Source organism: Bombus affinis, chromosome 15, assembly GCF_024516045.1.
Source record: "Bombus affinis isolate iyBomAffi1 chromosome 15, iyBomAffi1.2, whole genome shotgun sequence".
NCBI lineage: Eukaryota > Metazoa > Arthropoda > Insecta > Hymenoptera > Apidae > Bombus > Bombus affinis.
The window spans coordinates 2,609,341-2,626,231 of NC_066358.1; the positions used below are offsets into that span (position 1 = coordinate 2,609,341).

Here is a 16,891-nt window from a genome sequence, read left to right on the forward strand (position 1 = left end):
CAGTTTAATCGCTGTGATAAAATTATAAACTCATTTACGTATTATACACATCGTGCAGCACTCTGACTTTGATACGTAAGAAAATTGAACTCGGTAGTATTGTACTATCGTGGATAAATTGTCTGAGAAATATCGGGTGAACCATAAACAATGTTGTGAGAAAGCCTAAGTGCCGACAGGCCAAAAGGGTCTGGACACTTCAATGGAGCGAACGACCCATCAATGTGTCGTCGGTGTTTCAGTCGAATAGTTACGCGGAAAAAAGTGACCATGACCGCGGACGGAACATGTACGTGGTGGGGTTATGAGAAAAGACAAAGGGATGCTTAAGGGAGAAAGACGAATTAACAGGCAGTAGTTAGTTGAAAAATCAGAGTTGTCAGCGTCATCAGAGAGAGTGTTGTCAGCGTTGCCGAGGAGGATGGTCCGCGTGAAAGAGAGTCAAATTAACTATTTAGTTGTCTTAGTTATAGCACATTACTCTATTTAGTTTACGTTAAATAACCGTCGTTTCCTGTTTAATCTATCCTAAATAAATAAAAAAATCCTACAGTATCTCTGCGCGACATTAGGCAGTTGATTAAATTCCAATCGTGTGTTTCAAGCGAATTAAAGATGATAAAAAGGATATCGCAGTGAGTCAATGGTTTACAATTATCCTCTCTCCGGAGCCTTTCGATAGTTGAAATCGAACCGGAAATATATCAAACGACTGGTTCTTGCAGCGCGTTCCGCTGCTTTGGTTCGACATTCACCTGTGCCCGGGTCTCTCACGGCAATTATTCCGGGGCGGCGCGACGACAATATCCAGGCAGGTGAGAATGGAAAAACGACGAGGAGGAAAGCAACCGGTCGGATCCGAAAAAAGGCCATGGCCGCCACGGTTGAAATTAAAATCTCACGCAAGACTTAAAAGAGCCGCTAAAAACAGTCCTTCGCTTCTCGTTTCGTCGTTGAATCGGCGTGTCTGGCTACGAAAACGAGGAAATAATTTGCGTTCCACCGTGTCGTTGTCGTCAACGTTTCAACAAGAAGACCACGGAATCAGGAAGAGAGAAAAAGAAAGAATAAGAAAAAGAAAGAGGATGAAGAAATAGAGGAAGTCGTTGAGTAGGCCTGACTCGTTACTCGTTCCTACGTCTGGCGTTTTTTGTCAGGTAAAACATTTCCACGGGAAAAGGAACCAATTTAATAAGGCCTTAATAACTTGCCAGCAAGGGAGAGCAGACGGCTGTGTTTGACGGCTAACCCTCTTGGTCTCTGCTCTCCTTTCGCGAGAAAAGCAAATTCACGCTTTCTGTTTACCACACCGTTCGAACGAATGATATTTGGCTCGACTGGTTTGCGCGAGTATTTCAACGTTTTCGCTTGTTTAGAAATATTGGGAAATTTATTAGCAATAAGTAAGTGAAAGTAAAACAAAGAAAAATTTAAACCAATCGAATCTTTGGAACGTCGAGAAACATTTCAATTTTGGAAAAATGTAGAGAAATGTTCTTATCGTTCACCATTATTTCGCGTTTTAATCTTAACACTTTGACTACCACGCCGAAATCACATGTTTCGCTCAGGATGCTACTGTTTTAACACAGTTCATCGTTAAATGCAAGATTTGTTCTCATTTTTTCTTTATTGATGTTTAATTTTTCAATGGGACACTTTTTATCTCAAAGTGTCTTCTATTTATCGTTTATATTTAAGATGCCCTAACTGTTGATTTTCATTCAATTTTTACAATTGTAAGAAGTTCAAGCACTCCGGTCACCAATGACCATCATAATGTCACAGGAGAAACCGTGGCCAGCCATATATGTTATAGTGTTAACACCTTCGAAAGTTACAGATTCGCCTTGTTTGCTGATGTTGAGAATTATGGATCGTAATCGCCAAAATAAATATGTAGGAACGCTTTCATTACATGTAGTGATAATAATAAAATAGTTTTGTATTTATTTAATATATGATTTACAAGATGTTCGTAGATACTCATTACACGTGTTTCAGTACTCATCTAGTCTCACTTTTACCATGCGTACAAATCAGTGACATTCTTTTGTTCTACGAGACGCTGCGCACGCACATATATTCACGCACATACTCACACACGTATATGTGTATCACTACTATGCGGCTGATCCGGTGTAGCTCACAAAATTACATATATTCCAATAGCTAAAACAAGAGCAAGATCGACATATAAAAATTCAAGGATCGTAGCAGAATTAAATTTGTCGTAAATACATAAAAATCCGTAGTCTAATTGTTACATTCACGCCATATTGCGCAATCTAAATCAAGGCGAGAACAACGCGACAAAGTATCGAACAAAATCAAGGTTTACGGTCCAGTAGGCCGGTTTTCACGATCAGCAGGGTGGTCTCGTCGTAGCGGGAGGTTGCTTTGAGCGGCGCGTAAACGACAACGTTTTAAAACGAGGGAAAAAGGGCTGGCGATAAAATTTCTCCGAAGTTTGCTCTTTGTACTGGCGCTCCCTTTCGTGACGAGACAAATATTTGCACCAACCAGGGAAACAGAAATACTTATTCGCGACAAATAAATACGATGAACGCAGGAGGGAGGTTTCAGAGGGCTGGGGGGTTGGTTACGAACGATACAAAGTAGAGGGCGAAAGTTGAAATGGAATTAGTTAAGCACCACTGTCGAGTGGTTCTCTCATCTCTTGTTCTCGTGTAAAAGGAGGAGCAACGCGCGTATCTCGAGATAGCGAGATTTTTATGAGATTTTTTGAAAGGAAGGAAAATGAAATTTTTGCCCGGCGACCAAACGACGGACGTATTATTGACTCGCTCTACTACTGTGTCACTGCGAGATTAATTCAACGTTGCGTTACTCTTTGTTCCAGGGACCTCCAAGGGAACAATATCTCGGTGATATTCAAGACGGACTTTGAGGACATGGCTACGCTTCACGTTCTGTGAGTATCCGTTCGTTAAATAACGAAGCGCGTCGTATACTAGTTGAATTGCGACGCTAGGTAGCGATGGGATCAAGTTCGAGTATCGTTACTTTGGCAGGAAAGTGATACAACGAAGAGAAGTACATTCTTCAGGAAATTGGTTGGAAATTGTTTGAACTAGTTTGATGTGGAAGATTATTAACTGTAAAAACATTTAGAGAAGTATGAATTCTCGAAAAATATAGAAAATTTTCAATTACTAGAAAGTGTAGAAGATTGTTATACTTGTCTTCTTACAATTTAACAATTAGTCTTTCGGCTTTATTACATTTCTCAAAGTGTTTATAAAAAGGTAATTCCACCTACAGTGCAAGACAACAATCTTCATACAGTTGGAATGTAGAGGAAAAAGAGCGATGTTTTTTTATATTATTAGTAGACTTTGAATATTTATATAATTATATATTTATGAAAGAAACGAAGCCCAAACAAAACATTGTTTTGCCAAATGCACAGAATGTATGTAATACAAAAAAATATCTAAATTATCCAAAGTGTAACTGGTTATAATATTTAGCAAAGGAATTTTTCAAAGATGCATACAAATCTGCTGTTTAATTACTCAATATACAAAGGAACATTTATCTCTGCAAATGTCTATGTATAATACACATAGAGTAGTACAATATAAAAGATATCACTCTTACTATCTGTACATCCCAATTGTACGAATATTTTTGTTTCTCGCCGTGTCTAGTCTAAATTCGGATCTTCCTACAATGTTCTCTTTTTCTCGTAGTGTTAAAGAAAATTTTCAAAGTTATACCTTCGAATCTGGTTACAATGGGCTTGATCCCGTCACTAACAAAAGGCAAGGGACGGATAGCTTTGGTCGCGTGCTGCAAATAGAATTGAATAGAGCCACGAGCTGAAGCCCGTTGAAGCGTCTCTTAGGGGAGCGAAAAGTTGGCGAAATTCCGGTAAATTTGTTGCAAACGTCGTCCGCGTGGACGCCATTGTTGCAACAAGAAGGCAAAGTTACTCGAATTCTGTGTGAAACTCGCTCTATGCATAGAGATTGTATTCTTTCCTCGACTGTTTTCAGCTCCGTGACTTTCCTCCGAAGGGCGTAAAGTTTCTTGCACGTTTCGAAACGCGAAGAACGAAATTTCAAGATGAAATCGGCGTGAAACGAAAGTAATTAACGTTAACTGGGTCGACAGATTTGCTCGTGTTCATAATGCAGAAATAGTTAAGACGTTTGCACGCGCATCACATGCACGATATTATCTTATAATATATAAAATGTCCGTATTTCAACAATCCATTCTTCGCTGAATTCTAAGGATGTGTTTGTATATATACGTACACGTAGAAAAATGAAAATCATATACGAGAGAGAAGAGAAACCGCGATTTTGTAACAATATACTATAATGACAAACTCTTTAGTTAAAAACAAAACCTTTAGTTTAGTTACAAACAAAATCTTTAGTTAACTGATATAATAAAGTCGGTGTTCAATGCGTCTTTTGCAGTTGCCTATCGAATAATCAAATTCACACCATAGAAAGAGGTGCCTTCCAGGATTTAGTCGGTGTCGAGAAGCTACGTCTGAACAATAATCAAATACGTCACATCCCCGATCTTCTCTTTAGCAACATGATGAATTTAAAGCGCCTGTGAGTACCGTAGAATTAAATGAAATTATCCTTCCACTTATTTACTATTATTTCTGCATGAATTAATAGTGTACTTAATTGATAAACAGAGTGAAATAATTAATTCGTTTTTCTGTGACAAAATTTGTTGTAAAAATGGCGTTCATTTAAGGGAATATTTGTAACACGAAATAATATTTTTCGAGAGTATTACATTCATCGATTTATTAACGCAATATTTGTATTAAAAATACTAAGTAGAAAAGCTGGTAATGGATTTTGTGAGAAAAGAGGATAAAAAACCTGATTCTGTAAATATCCCAAAATTATTTTTCATTAGATAGATCCCAGTGGATGATCTCTCTCAGTGAATAAACTTTCAACAGAAAGGTAAAAATCTCGCGACTCATTTACGTAAATTAAAAAGTATCTTTACCGTGCATAAACTCTTACACGAAGAGACAAGTAAGTGGCTTTTTTCACTTAAGCTACTAAATAATCTTCGTAAATAAAAATTCATTCATCTTCAAAAGTTAAAAAATTTTTTTTCGCGCGCATCTGTCTGGCTGAATAAAAACCTCCAACCCCAAAAACTCCAAATCCCACGACTACCGTATGACAAAAAAAAAAAAAGAAGAAAATAGCTTTTAAATGCATAAGCTGCAAATATACATAGCGCTTTAGTCAAAACTCAAAATCCCAAGTAATCTTCGTTGAAAAAATATCAAGCCGGAAAAAGAACATACGCTTCCATATTACTCGCCATTCAATGGGACGTTCTTTAAACAAGGAAAAGCGAACAGCTACGTACATAACGAAATCATATCAGTGGTGTGCGACGGCAGCGTTTTACAATTCGTTCGACCATTGACAGGCGTGTTTTGATATCACGAATTTGTTTAAAACGCGTGGCAGCCGTACACGCGGAAAGTCCACGCGGGCGATTCCTCGTCAGTGTCGGGCGCAGCACGGAGGTTATCGCATAAACTTTTCAGACGATGGCCTACATACCACCCACGCGTTCGTGTATACACGCGGAAGTATGCGAGTTCGGTTTGTGAAAGCCGCTTTCCTCCTCTTCCTCCCCCCTCCCCCGCGACTCTGCCCATATTGAACACGCATGACTTTGCCGCTCTGGGTTTAAACCTATTTTGCCTCCTCTGTTCTGCTCCTTTTTTAAAGCCGATCGTTTGCTTCTCGCTTTCGAGTTTCTGCTTCCTATACTTTAAAAAATAGAATAGCAAAGATGAGAAAAGAATGGGAGGGAAAAGCGAACGGAAGTTTCATCTATCGACTACTGGGCTACTGCCGCATTTTTAGAAAGCGACTTTTCCAATTCTTTTTTATGTTACCCACACCTGAACGATGTTACGAACGAAGGCTATTGTCCGCGGAAAATGGAGCAGGTTTTTCGACGATCTGTTCTTCTCAGCTCTGTCGCGGTATGCGAGTTCTTATTTTTCGAATGAATTGTGTTTTAGAAAGACGAATCTGTATTCGATACTTTGCTATTTTCGTAGGATACGTATTTTTAATTAGTATACTTCGTTGCTGTTTTATTATTTCATCGGTACTTATATTATCGTATTATTAAAAATTGTTGTTAGGAAAATATCCTTCGAACATATCGATGTATAATACGTAATGTAGGAGTATCATTAATTAGAAATTGCCAGATTCGCGATCGCACCGTAAAATAAGCATCGTTAAGACAGTTTTACACGAATAAAGTATAAACAATACTAGAAGAATCCTTAAAAGAAATTATAATTTATTAGTAATTATATGAGCGACTTATAATGCTTGGATGATCGGTACATAAAAATTGAAATGGAGGAAAACACTCGCTGCTCCTTTCTACAATCCCATTCCACCTTTATCTACAATCAACCAGTCAGTCGAAAAATTCATGCTTCATAACCGACCCCGGATCAAGAAGCAGTCAGCCGCTGGCCAGCAGGAAGATCGAGCACCCAGCGTCAGGAATGCGATCTAGCGAGATTAACACGAAGATCCACTTTTCCCTTGGAGTGCTTCTCAATCCTGAATCTTAATCAACTGATCCCAAGTCCGTCACTTGGTCTAGGATAAAAAGGAGAATGGGAACATATCCAACCTCTATCATGATTAAACAGACATAGCTTCTGTGTGAATGGTACGCCATGTTAACCTGCTCGATGGTCAAGAAATTTGTTCACTATGAAAAAAAGAAAGGGACACTTCTTCTATTTATGTGATCTACGATGATATAGAAGTAAAGGGGGAAGCAAGATAAAAAGAGAAGACCAGAAGAGAAAAACAAAAGAAGATGTAAGGTTAAGAAAGGAATATGGCGGAGGATGGGCCCATCTATCACGTTGTGAAGTGGTCAGATGAGAACTCGAAAGTTCTACGAGTCTCGAGGCCTTCCACTCTGCCCTCGGACACGAAAACCTATAGTCTCTGATGATAAGGCCGGGATCAGCCAGCTTACAAAAGGACGTATTATGTTGCGAGATTCTCACGGGCATCCGGACGCTTGATAATCCTTCATCCGGCGTGGATAAGTCGATGCCCCTGTAGGAAACCAGAGAAGGTTAACACACGGATGGGGGTGTTGCTTGGCGGAACAAAATAGGACGTTTCTATAATATTAGGTTGTCGCAAAAGTCCCTTTCGTTTTATAAGGAAATAATAGATGCACAACATTTTTTGTTGCTACACATAACACACGTGTATATGAATTTTTTCAAAAAAAAAGTATTAGTAATTAAGGAATATATTCGAATAAAACGTGTTCTCAATCTTCTGTCATCAATTTAAAATATTCAATTCAAAATAGATCCACGTATTATGAAGCTTCCAGATATGGGACGTAAAAAAGAGTTAGAAAGAACAATATTTAAGTAATTATTCCAATATGAGAATCAACGTAAGTAAAGCGTGGAATACTTTTATAATAGCAGTAAAAATATTTTCTTCAAAGAAAGATATTTAACCAGAGTAAGTATGTTACAGCGACGCGGTAATGATACGCAGATTAATCGGCCTACGTTTAAGCTTATTAAGTTTAAGCTTTTTGAATTTAAAAACACGGATTGGCTTTTCTCTTGAAAGTAATTAGTAATACGAAACTAAGGTATTGTATGAAATATTCTCTTCATGGAAACCTAATTAGTTACGATCTCATCTCATTGAAACCATTTACTTTAAAATCTCTATTAACATTCACGTTGAAAACTAAATTATTTAACACACGCAATTTTATCCAACATGAAATCACGCTAAGTAATTAATTTTATCTTACCGCGAATCTAACAAAATTATAAAATTATAAATATAATAGTAAGCTTACTCAGAATGTATTTATAATATATGTTAAAACAACAACTAACATATCCATCATTATCCATAATACGTACAAACTACATTATTAAATTTACATTATACACATTTCCTTTGCATCTCATTTGTAAATATGTAAACTCTGTTTTCGCTTGTAAACGATGTACCATGTACTCATAACGAGTTACGTTATCGACTTTCGAATCTTCAAATCGATTTCAAATTTTATCAATACATACGTATATAATCGTGACAACGATGCCTCATTAAAGTGCTAATGAACATTGGAGAAGGTTTATGCAAATATACGTAACATGAGAAAGCGAACTGGCCAACTTTACTTTTTTACCAAATCCTGAATTGCATTACTCAGATACATAATTAATATTAAACATCTTTCAAAACAAATTACTTATTTTCGTCAATTTATTTATCAACAGGATACACCATAAATAATCGCAAATTCCGAGATAAATATTAAAAAATAATGTTCATAACTTGCATGGAAAAAAACTCCACCTTGTGGAAAATAAGAAAAACGTAAAAACTACCTAACAATACAATCTCGCGATCAGTAAAAAATGGCAGATTTATTCACAGCAATTATTCCAGACTCACCCTATCCTACGTACATTTTTCTAACGTACCGAGAAAATTGATTAATCACGCTGTATCGTCCCACGAGAGATTTCCGTACAAGCTAGCAATCAGAAGGCGCAAAATATTAATTAACTGTACACGAAGATTCCTTCGATTCTGTGATGTGACCGTGTACCATCGTTCTGCGAAGAGCTCCGTCGTGTTTTCTGAGGTACCGTGGAGCACAGACGGAACAGCGTAGAACGGAAACATGTGATTAACCCATCGCGCAAATGTAGAAAGCTATTCGAGGTGGTAAGAGGATGAAGCTCCGCTGGTAATAAATGGTTTGACACAATGGAAAGGGGCGCGGACACGCGGCTGATTAGTATCACTACGTCGTGTGCAAGCATATTGCTCTCAGCTTGAAACGCGATACCCCTCGAACCTGTGGTGAACGTACAAGCTTGTATTTACGAGGCAATAACATTTGTTCGCTGTACACTTAAGCCGATAATAACCGGGACAAACGTTAGCCACGTCCGCTTTGACAACCTGGTGTTGCGGTGATTTAAGCAACGAAACGGTCCACTGAACGTCTTGCGATTCCTAGCCATCAAAATTTATGGACGAAACGGTATTTCGTCGCGTAAGAGACTAGGCTTCTTTGATTCTAGATATGGTTGCACGAAACGTTGTTCTGTTTACACTTACAATAGCGACGGATTGACACTCGTCTTATTTTCCAATGAACTCTTTTTTTAATCAAATTCAACATCTCATTTTCATAGGTATCATGAATGCCATGCGAATCAGGCGCGTGTTACCATTTAAATTTCATATTATATGAAACTGATTATTTGATTTTGGTATTAAATATGTATCTTTATCAGTCTCTTGAAAATTTCGGAAAATATTAGTCTTTATAATAGTAATATATAATATTAGTCTCAAAATACTGGAGGTAGGGTTATTAATTTTGAAAAATTGTTAAATATCAAAGTGGAAAGCGTAAATGAGAAATGTGGAGGAAATCTTAATAAACGAATATTAATAAAAGATCAAATAGAAAGAGAGAGATGCATTTGGTTTAATAATAGAAATAATATATCGAACAAGAAACGAAGCCAGGACGAAGAAGGAAAATTGAATGTAATTTTCAGCAATTTTGCGCGTAACATCGTTTATCATAGTTAGCCCGCAGTTATTACATGCAAATACGGCGTAATTTATCATTAACCATGAATATACCTAAGTTCCTTGAATATTTGCGTAATTATTTTGTGCGAAATTGTGTCATGAATACAATGTTAAATAACTCGGACCTTATAATTATTGCACCAATCATTTCTACGAATATTAACATTCCCTGATTTTCCATCTAAACTATGATATACAGGCTACAAGTGAAGAGACCGTAGACAACAGATAATTGCTTGTGCAAAAATGAATTAAAAGCCTGAAATACAATTTCTTCATTCAAGATTTAGTAAGAATTAATTTTCAAGATCCGCTACATGCAACATTTATGTAGCTTTTTTTACGAGTTATTGGTCTGGAGCAAGTACAAAGAAATGTATTTTATCAACGACGATTTATTTTATCTATTGCAAGGACAGACAATTTCTCGAGCAAGAGAATACCACTTTGTTTTCAATTTTCCAAAAATATTACATTTTTTAACGTGTAATTAACAATATATCTAAATTATAGTTACAAGCTACGAATACTGTTTTACGGAAGACAAACTATTCTCTTATGATATCAAAAGCGGTCACCAATCAGGTTCCGTTTCACTCAACTCTTATCGCGGTAACACAAAGCACAGTACCAGCAACATTTGGAATCGAGCACTGACTAGAGAGACAGAGAAACAGAGTCAGAGGAAGAGGTGGAGGGAGGAAGAAAGATAGAGAGACAGAGAGAGAGATGAGAGAGGTCCAGAAGGTCCTTTTGTTAGTTCCACCGAAGGAGCGGCTACGTCGAAATTCAGTAATTGCTTTCTGGATTGGCTGGGAGCGCGGTGGGAGTTTAATCTACCGGCACTGATCTCAGGCAACGCGTTCGAAATTATTGAAATTCTAGGGAATTTACGGGGGACAAAAGTGCTACATCGACACGTGGACACTGCTTTTCATCAAGGAAAAGGAAAAGAGTAGGAAGTAAATTTAATTATCCCTTGTAACCCTTCTTCGAATCGCACCGTCAACGGAATAGAAGCATTCCACTCATGGTCGTACCAAATTGCTTGTTCAAATTAGGAACTTATCATGATCAAGCTACAACACCAGTCCCAAATGAAACCGGCACCACTAAAAGCCTGGCCTTCTCCTTTTGCTCCTGGCACGTCTGCGTGGCCGAAATTCGGTAATTGCTTCTAGGATTGGCTCTGGTAAGCAACAGTCTAAATTTGCTGGTTCTTGCTTTATCAAAGCGTTTCGAGTGCGTGGAAAATAAATATTGCAATTCAATTTGTTCAACATTTTTCTCTTACTTAGTCTGAGAATTAATCATACATTAGTTTAGTTCTAAATAGTAAAAATCACACAGTATGTATATGGATGATTATGTATACATTTTCATATGTGTGTACACTTGTTAACGAAAGGATTTAAATATTTATCATAGAAAACTTGTATATGCATATTCTACGTGTTACACATTACAAAGCATTTCCAGAGTTCAGTAGATGTTAAATATGGTTTTATTAAATATTATGTTTTACCAATATAACTGACAATCAATCGATTAAATATTCTTCTGATCTCTGTGAAATGTATACTTGTTTCAAACATCTTGCAATTTCTATAAATCTCTCTAGACTCGTTTCAAACTCTACTCACATAATCGTGATAGTCTCGTTACAGTGTCAATGAACTTTCGAAACGTTTTATATAACACACACAATGTATTCATAAAAGACATGTATAAGTTCAGTAGTAGTAGTAGTTTGGTGAGCCAGTGTATATTTTTACATAGATACAATACCATGTTAATTCAGCGCACTTAAAATTTACGTGAAATCATAATAAGATTGCAAAATTATAAAATTACAAAAAAAGAGTGTATAACTTACAACACGCGACTCGTAAATTCACTATTGTATGTACTACTAATTTATAAATTATTAGGCAAGAGGAAATTTTCAAATTAATTATAGAAATAGATACGATATATTATTCAATACAGATTTCCCTTACTTATTCCGGATTTCCTTGACTCCACCGAGCTTCCCTTTCGAGCCTTTATCTCTTATTTTTGTTACCTCGTATTCGTCTTGTCGAGATGCTTTGTCCGTAGCCTCGGATAGCGGACATAATTACAGACTGCGAGTCTCGTAGCCAATGGATGGTCAACGGTGAACCAGGCGCCGAGACCTCTAACCTATCATCGCGAACGTCTGGTTAAACTCGTGCATCGAGAAAAGGTTCGAACGGATGGATCTTTGCGGAGGAACGCGAGACGTAACGCAATCTATTTAAATGAACCCTACGGTTTAGCGAGGGATCCATTATCGTGATTGACTCTACCGTTAAGCGCGCATTGCACTCGAAAAACGTTGCGTTGCCATGCATTATTCATGGTGTTCGCGTACCGAGGAAATTATGACGATAAATATGATGAAGCGCATTCTGTTAAGAAAACATTTTCCGGTTAATTTCGCAACCTTATCCCGCGGTGAATATCAAAAATATGTCGTACTATATCGATTATTAATAGCAAATATGTGGATATGGTATAAGTTAACGATAGCGTTGGTAATTGAAATTAAATTTAACATGCATGTTGATTACGTTAAGGTATAGGATGAGAGATGTTAATGGTTATTTTATGTATACCATCGAGAGTTATTTCATTAACAAGCTTCTTGATTTAAATTTATCGTATCGGTATATTAATAGTTTTGTAAACAATGTTATTTGTAAGTTTCTGATGGTAGGTAACTTAATATACTTTATATTCATCCGATATCTCATCGAATATCTCATAAAGGATTGGAGGTATCAATGAAAGGCTTCTACAAAAATTAATTAGCATAAAGGAAATTAATTGTTCCATCGTATTTCTATGATCAACGATTTGACTCAATGTCAAATTAATTATTTTTATAGAAGAGTCTACGCTCTTTTATTACCATAATATCACGTCCCTTTGTTAAAATAATTTTCACGATCTATTATGGTAAAAGTAATCTAATTCGTATTTTAAAAGATTATAAAATTGTGAAGAACTGTAGGCGCAAGTCAGGCGTTTTACATTAAATTAAATCATATATTATTGAATCACATTTAAACTGTTTTAATGTCAATCTCTGTTGATGCTGGTATAGATAATTCTTTTTACTGTTATTCTTAATTATTAATTTGAAACTGTATCTAAGGTTTCCGTAATTAACGTAAATATTTTCTACAAGTGACAACGTAACGCCTTCTTTGAAGAGACATTGCTATTTCATAGAGAGAGAGAGAGACGTGTCACGTGAAGCCGCGGAAATGGTGACTCGTTACTCGTGTAACGACCCTGTGAAACCTTAAAGAAGGCTATAGTCACCCACGTGACTGGCGCACGTGCACGCGGTCACACGTGAGTTGTGGACTGTCTCCGAAGAATTTCCATGTGGAGAGTCATCCATGGAACCGTAGTACATAGTTGACACTCGACAACTTCTTAAATTATTGATCACATGTAGAGCGAACTTGATACCAACTGTAGAGAAGTAGAACATACACCGGTATTGTTCCACCATTGGAAATCAGACTTTAATTCTAAGACAGAAAACTTAGGAAAAGGTCAATGCACCAAGTATTAGAGTTCAACTTTCTTGCTTTTCACGATCGATGATGAGCTCCTTCTTTACAAACATTGCATTTAAATAAATAATTAATCGTAGCAACGTAATCGTTTCCGTAAACGACGTTTGTTGAATTTTTTGTTGTATTTTTATCGAAAATTTGCTGAGTTTCTCAGAAAAAAAAGAAACTAACCAAGTAGATAATTAGTTTTCTTAAAGAGAAAAACGAGTAATTTTGATTTACTCATAATCATTAGGCGATTATAAATATGTCGTGCTTTTACACGAGTATGCTAGATCATATATGATACAGATCAATTTGAATTAGGATGGTTTTGTTTTTGTTAATGTTCTTCACAGTGTTTCTGTTCAAGGATTAATAGACTATCAAATAAGACTGGAAAAAAGGTTGTATTTGGTAATGGGAAACATGTTTTAGATTAAGTTATTTTGTAATTTTTTAAGGAAAGTAATAAAGTTGATATAAAAGAACAGCACTTCTTTATGATTCAAGTCAATATTGAATTGTGTAATAAAAATATTCCCTTTTAATGTACGCCATGGTACAAATATTTCCGTTTTAAAAAAGATCATTCTACCGAACTAAATTTTAATTTTTAATATTTTTGTAAAATCTAATAACAATCATTTTTGCTGTAATAATTAATGGTGTCCTGTTACAGAGACCTTAGCCACAATCAGATTGCCACGATTGGACCAAAGACACTCAGAGGGATTTCATCCCTAAAGTATTTGTAAGTGCAATCTTAACAATTCCTATGAACAATATCATCGAAGTACCATAATTGAAACTCTGAGTAAAGTCAAATGCAAACTAGTAGAAGCGATCAAAGATGCGTGCTCTATGCAGTAGTATCAATTGCATTAGTCAGACACTAGTCGCATAAAGAAAGAGAATCAGATTTTTATGAATGAAATAAAGTTTTTTTCTTATATCGTATAAAAATAAGCGTAAGAGCATTGAAATACAAAGAATTTGTCATTAATTTATATCAAGATAAACAAATTTTGTTATCAGGTATCTCGACAACAATGTGTTAACCTGCATTGACGAGGCATCGATACGAGAGCTAAAGGATTTGGAAGTATTGTAAGCAGATAAATACAATGCAATTATAATTTGTCGATCGACGATTAAATAAATAATTTTGATATATTGTTTTTCTGTTGCAGAATGTTGAACAACAATAAGTTAACGACATTAGGCAAAGAAATGTTGAGTGGCTTTTCGCATTTACGAACATTAAAGCTGGTGGATAACCCATTATCTTGCGATTGTCACTTAGCTTGGCTTTCTCGACATTTAAAAACTTATCCGAGACTTGGTCAACATACGCGATGCAGCTCTCCAATTCATTTGAAGGATCGAAATATCGCTGATTTACAGGTTTGATTGATGCGAATTATTCTTACGCATTTTCAATTCCGTAGAAAACGTAACCAATGAATTGGAATAAAGCAACATTTAGAACTGAAGTAATCAATACTTCGTTTTAAACGTTGTATAATTCTTTCACATACGTCTGTCCATGATGGTATTTCTACTTAGTCTAGATTTCCATTAATCAATACTTCCAGTCAGTAAGGATTGGTACTCTTCTTCTTCTATTCGTACGAGATCAATTTCTAAGAGAAATTTATTTTATCTTTATAACACTGTCAGTATTCAAAATATCGACGTTTACTACTGATGTTCCTAAATAGAAATTTATCTTTAGAGATTTAATACTAAAACTACCAATATGTAATGTGTCTGTGCTTTTAGATTTACTGTACATGGAATATTACAATTAAAATATGACAAGCGATCACTCTGCATTTACTTAGTCTACCTATGTTCATTCATGTAGAAGAGATTATCAACCCTTTGGGATATTTTAATCAATTTTTAAATATCCACAACTGATACCAACTGTCTCCAAACTAAATCTTTTATTCTTCATCTCCATCATAATGTAGCTTGTAGAAGCAGTTTTTAAATTTTCTACCATCTGTTGTTAAACGATTTATATTCATATTCCTATTACAGTCAGTATTGTAATAATTAAGAATGAAAGCTAATATCATAATAATTTACTAAAATAACTTACAAATTTTTAACAATTACTAACACAAAATGTCTCTCTTGAAAAGTTTTCTCTACACAGTTGCAAAAGTTTGGTAATTTTAGTATTAAATTATATTTATCACGTTTCATCTTAACCAAAATATTTTCTGGTATAATCTGGCGAATTTTTAAAGCAGTGTCTTTATCGTACTGAAATCTTTCATGTGTCTGTCCGCGAAACAGGAGCACGAATTCAAGTGTTCCGGGCTGGTTGAGCGTACAGGATCAGAGTGCAGCGCGGAACCGCAGTGCCCGCATCCTTGCAGATGTGCTGATGGTATCGTCGACTGCAGAGAGAATTCTTTAACGAAAGTACCCACCCATCTGCCGGAGGATACCACAGAACTGTTCGTACACACTATTTTGTCACAAGCTCCGTATAGAATTGCCAATTGTCTCCTATATTCATAAAATTCTTTGATATAACGACAAAGAAGTAAACATCGAATTTTACGAACAATGACAATCGAATTTCAAATTTAACGATAGTAACTAAATAAATTCGTATTTAACCAACGTAACGTAAATATCTTAGGATAAATAAAATAACAAGTAAATGTAGTAAAATTTGGTTACAATTTTTCTCAATTTTATCTAAAAATTAAGAACGAATAATTCCACGAATAAACTGCCTGTTGCTGGTACAACAATAAAATAAATGAAATCAAATCTGAATTTACAAGAATAAACAAAGCTAAAAATAAAAATAATAAGAATAAATAAATAACAAGTGCAAAAACAAATCAGTTGCATTACAATTGGAAAACTCATGCACATTCGTTCTCAACACGTTAGAAATTGTCAAGGTCGTTAATAAAAACCAATTAATTTGACATCCACGAAAATTTCTCCGTGTTCCATTCCCGAGGCAATTTCTACGCGGAAAAATCAAGCGGTCGTTAGCCTGAGAGTTTGTTAACTTATTCTCTATGTTGTCAATCATTCGCAGACGTTTGGAGCAGAACCGTATCACGGAAATCCCGCCGAAGGCTTTCTCCCCGTACAGAAAACTGCGCAGAATGTGAGTGACGTTCGCGATTAATCCAATTTATGTTTTTCTTCATGTTGTGTTCCGAACGCGATTTCATTTCGCCTGACGATGTTTTAATCTTTGCCATTTTTTTCATTGCTCGTCAACAGCGACCTCAGCAACAATCAAATTAAAAAGGTGGCGGCCGACGCGTTCCACGGCTTGAAATCGTTGGAGTCACTGTATGTATAATGTATAATAGGAAAATTTACAGCCAACTCGAAATTAGAATATTTTTCTGACTGAAGCTTTTCGCTTGATTACAGTGTGCTGTATGGAAATAAGATCACCGAATTACCTGGTGGGTTGTTCCAAGGCTTGACCAATTTGCAGTTACTGTAAGTCGACATAGAAATCGTTTACATTTTATTTCGTACACACGTTTAATATATCATCGATAAATTTGATTAATTTGAAGAAGTAAAATTGAATGGGGAAATTATTTTGAAATTTCATTAGCA

At 35.9% G+C, this 16,891-nt stretch overlaps 1 protein-coding gene across 2 annotated transcripts in view; it reads left to right on the top strand.

Annotated features, from left to right (window-relative positions):
* Positions 1-16,891, top strand: part of LOC126924910 (protein slit) — a 588,806-nt gene that overhangs the window by 543,508 nt on the left and 28,407 nt on the right. For both annotated transcript variants that reach the window (XM_050739886.1, XM_050739887.1), the window contains exons 2-10: positions 2,864-2,935; positions 4,455-4,598; positions 13,956-14,027; positions 14,312-14,383; positions 14,467-14,680; positions 15,584-15,747; positions 16,350-16,421; positions 16,541-16,612; positions 16,697-16,768. In XM_050739886.1, the coding sequence (XP_050595843.1) occupies positions 2,864-2,935; positions 4,455-4,598; positions 13,956-14,027; positions 14,312-14,383; positions 14,467-14,680; positions 15,584-15,747; positions 16,350-16,421; positions 16,541-16,612; positions 16,697-16,768 (954 nt within the window). The remainder of the gene's footprint in view (positions 1-2,863; positions 2,936-4,454; positions 4,599-13,955; positions 14,028-14,311; positions 14,384-14,466; positions 14,681-15,583; positions 15,748-16,349; positions 16,422-16,540; positions 16,613-16,696; positions 16,769-16,891) is intronic.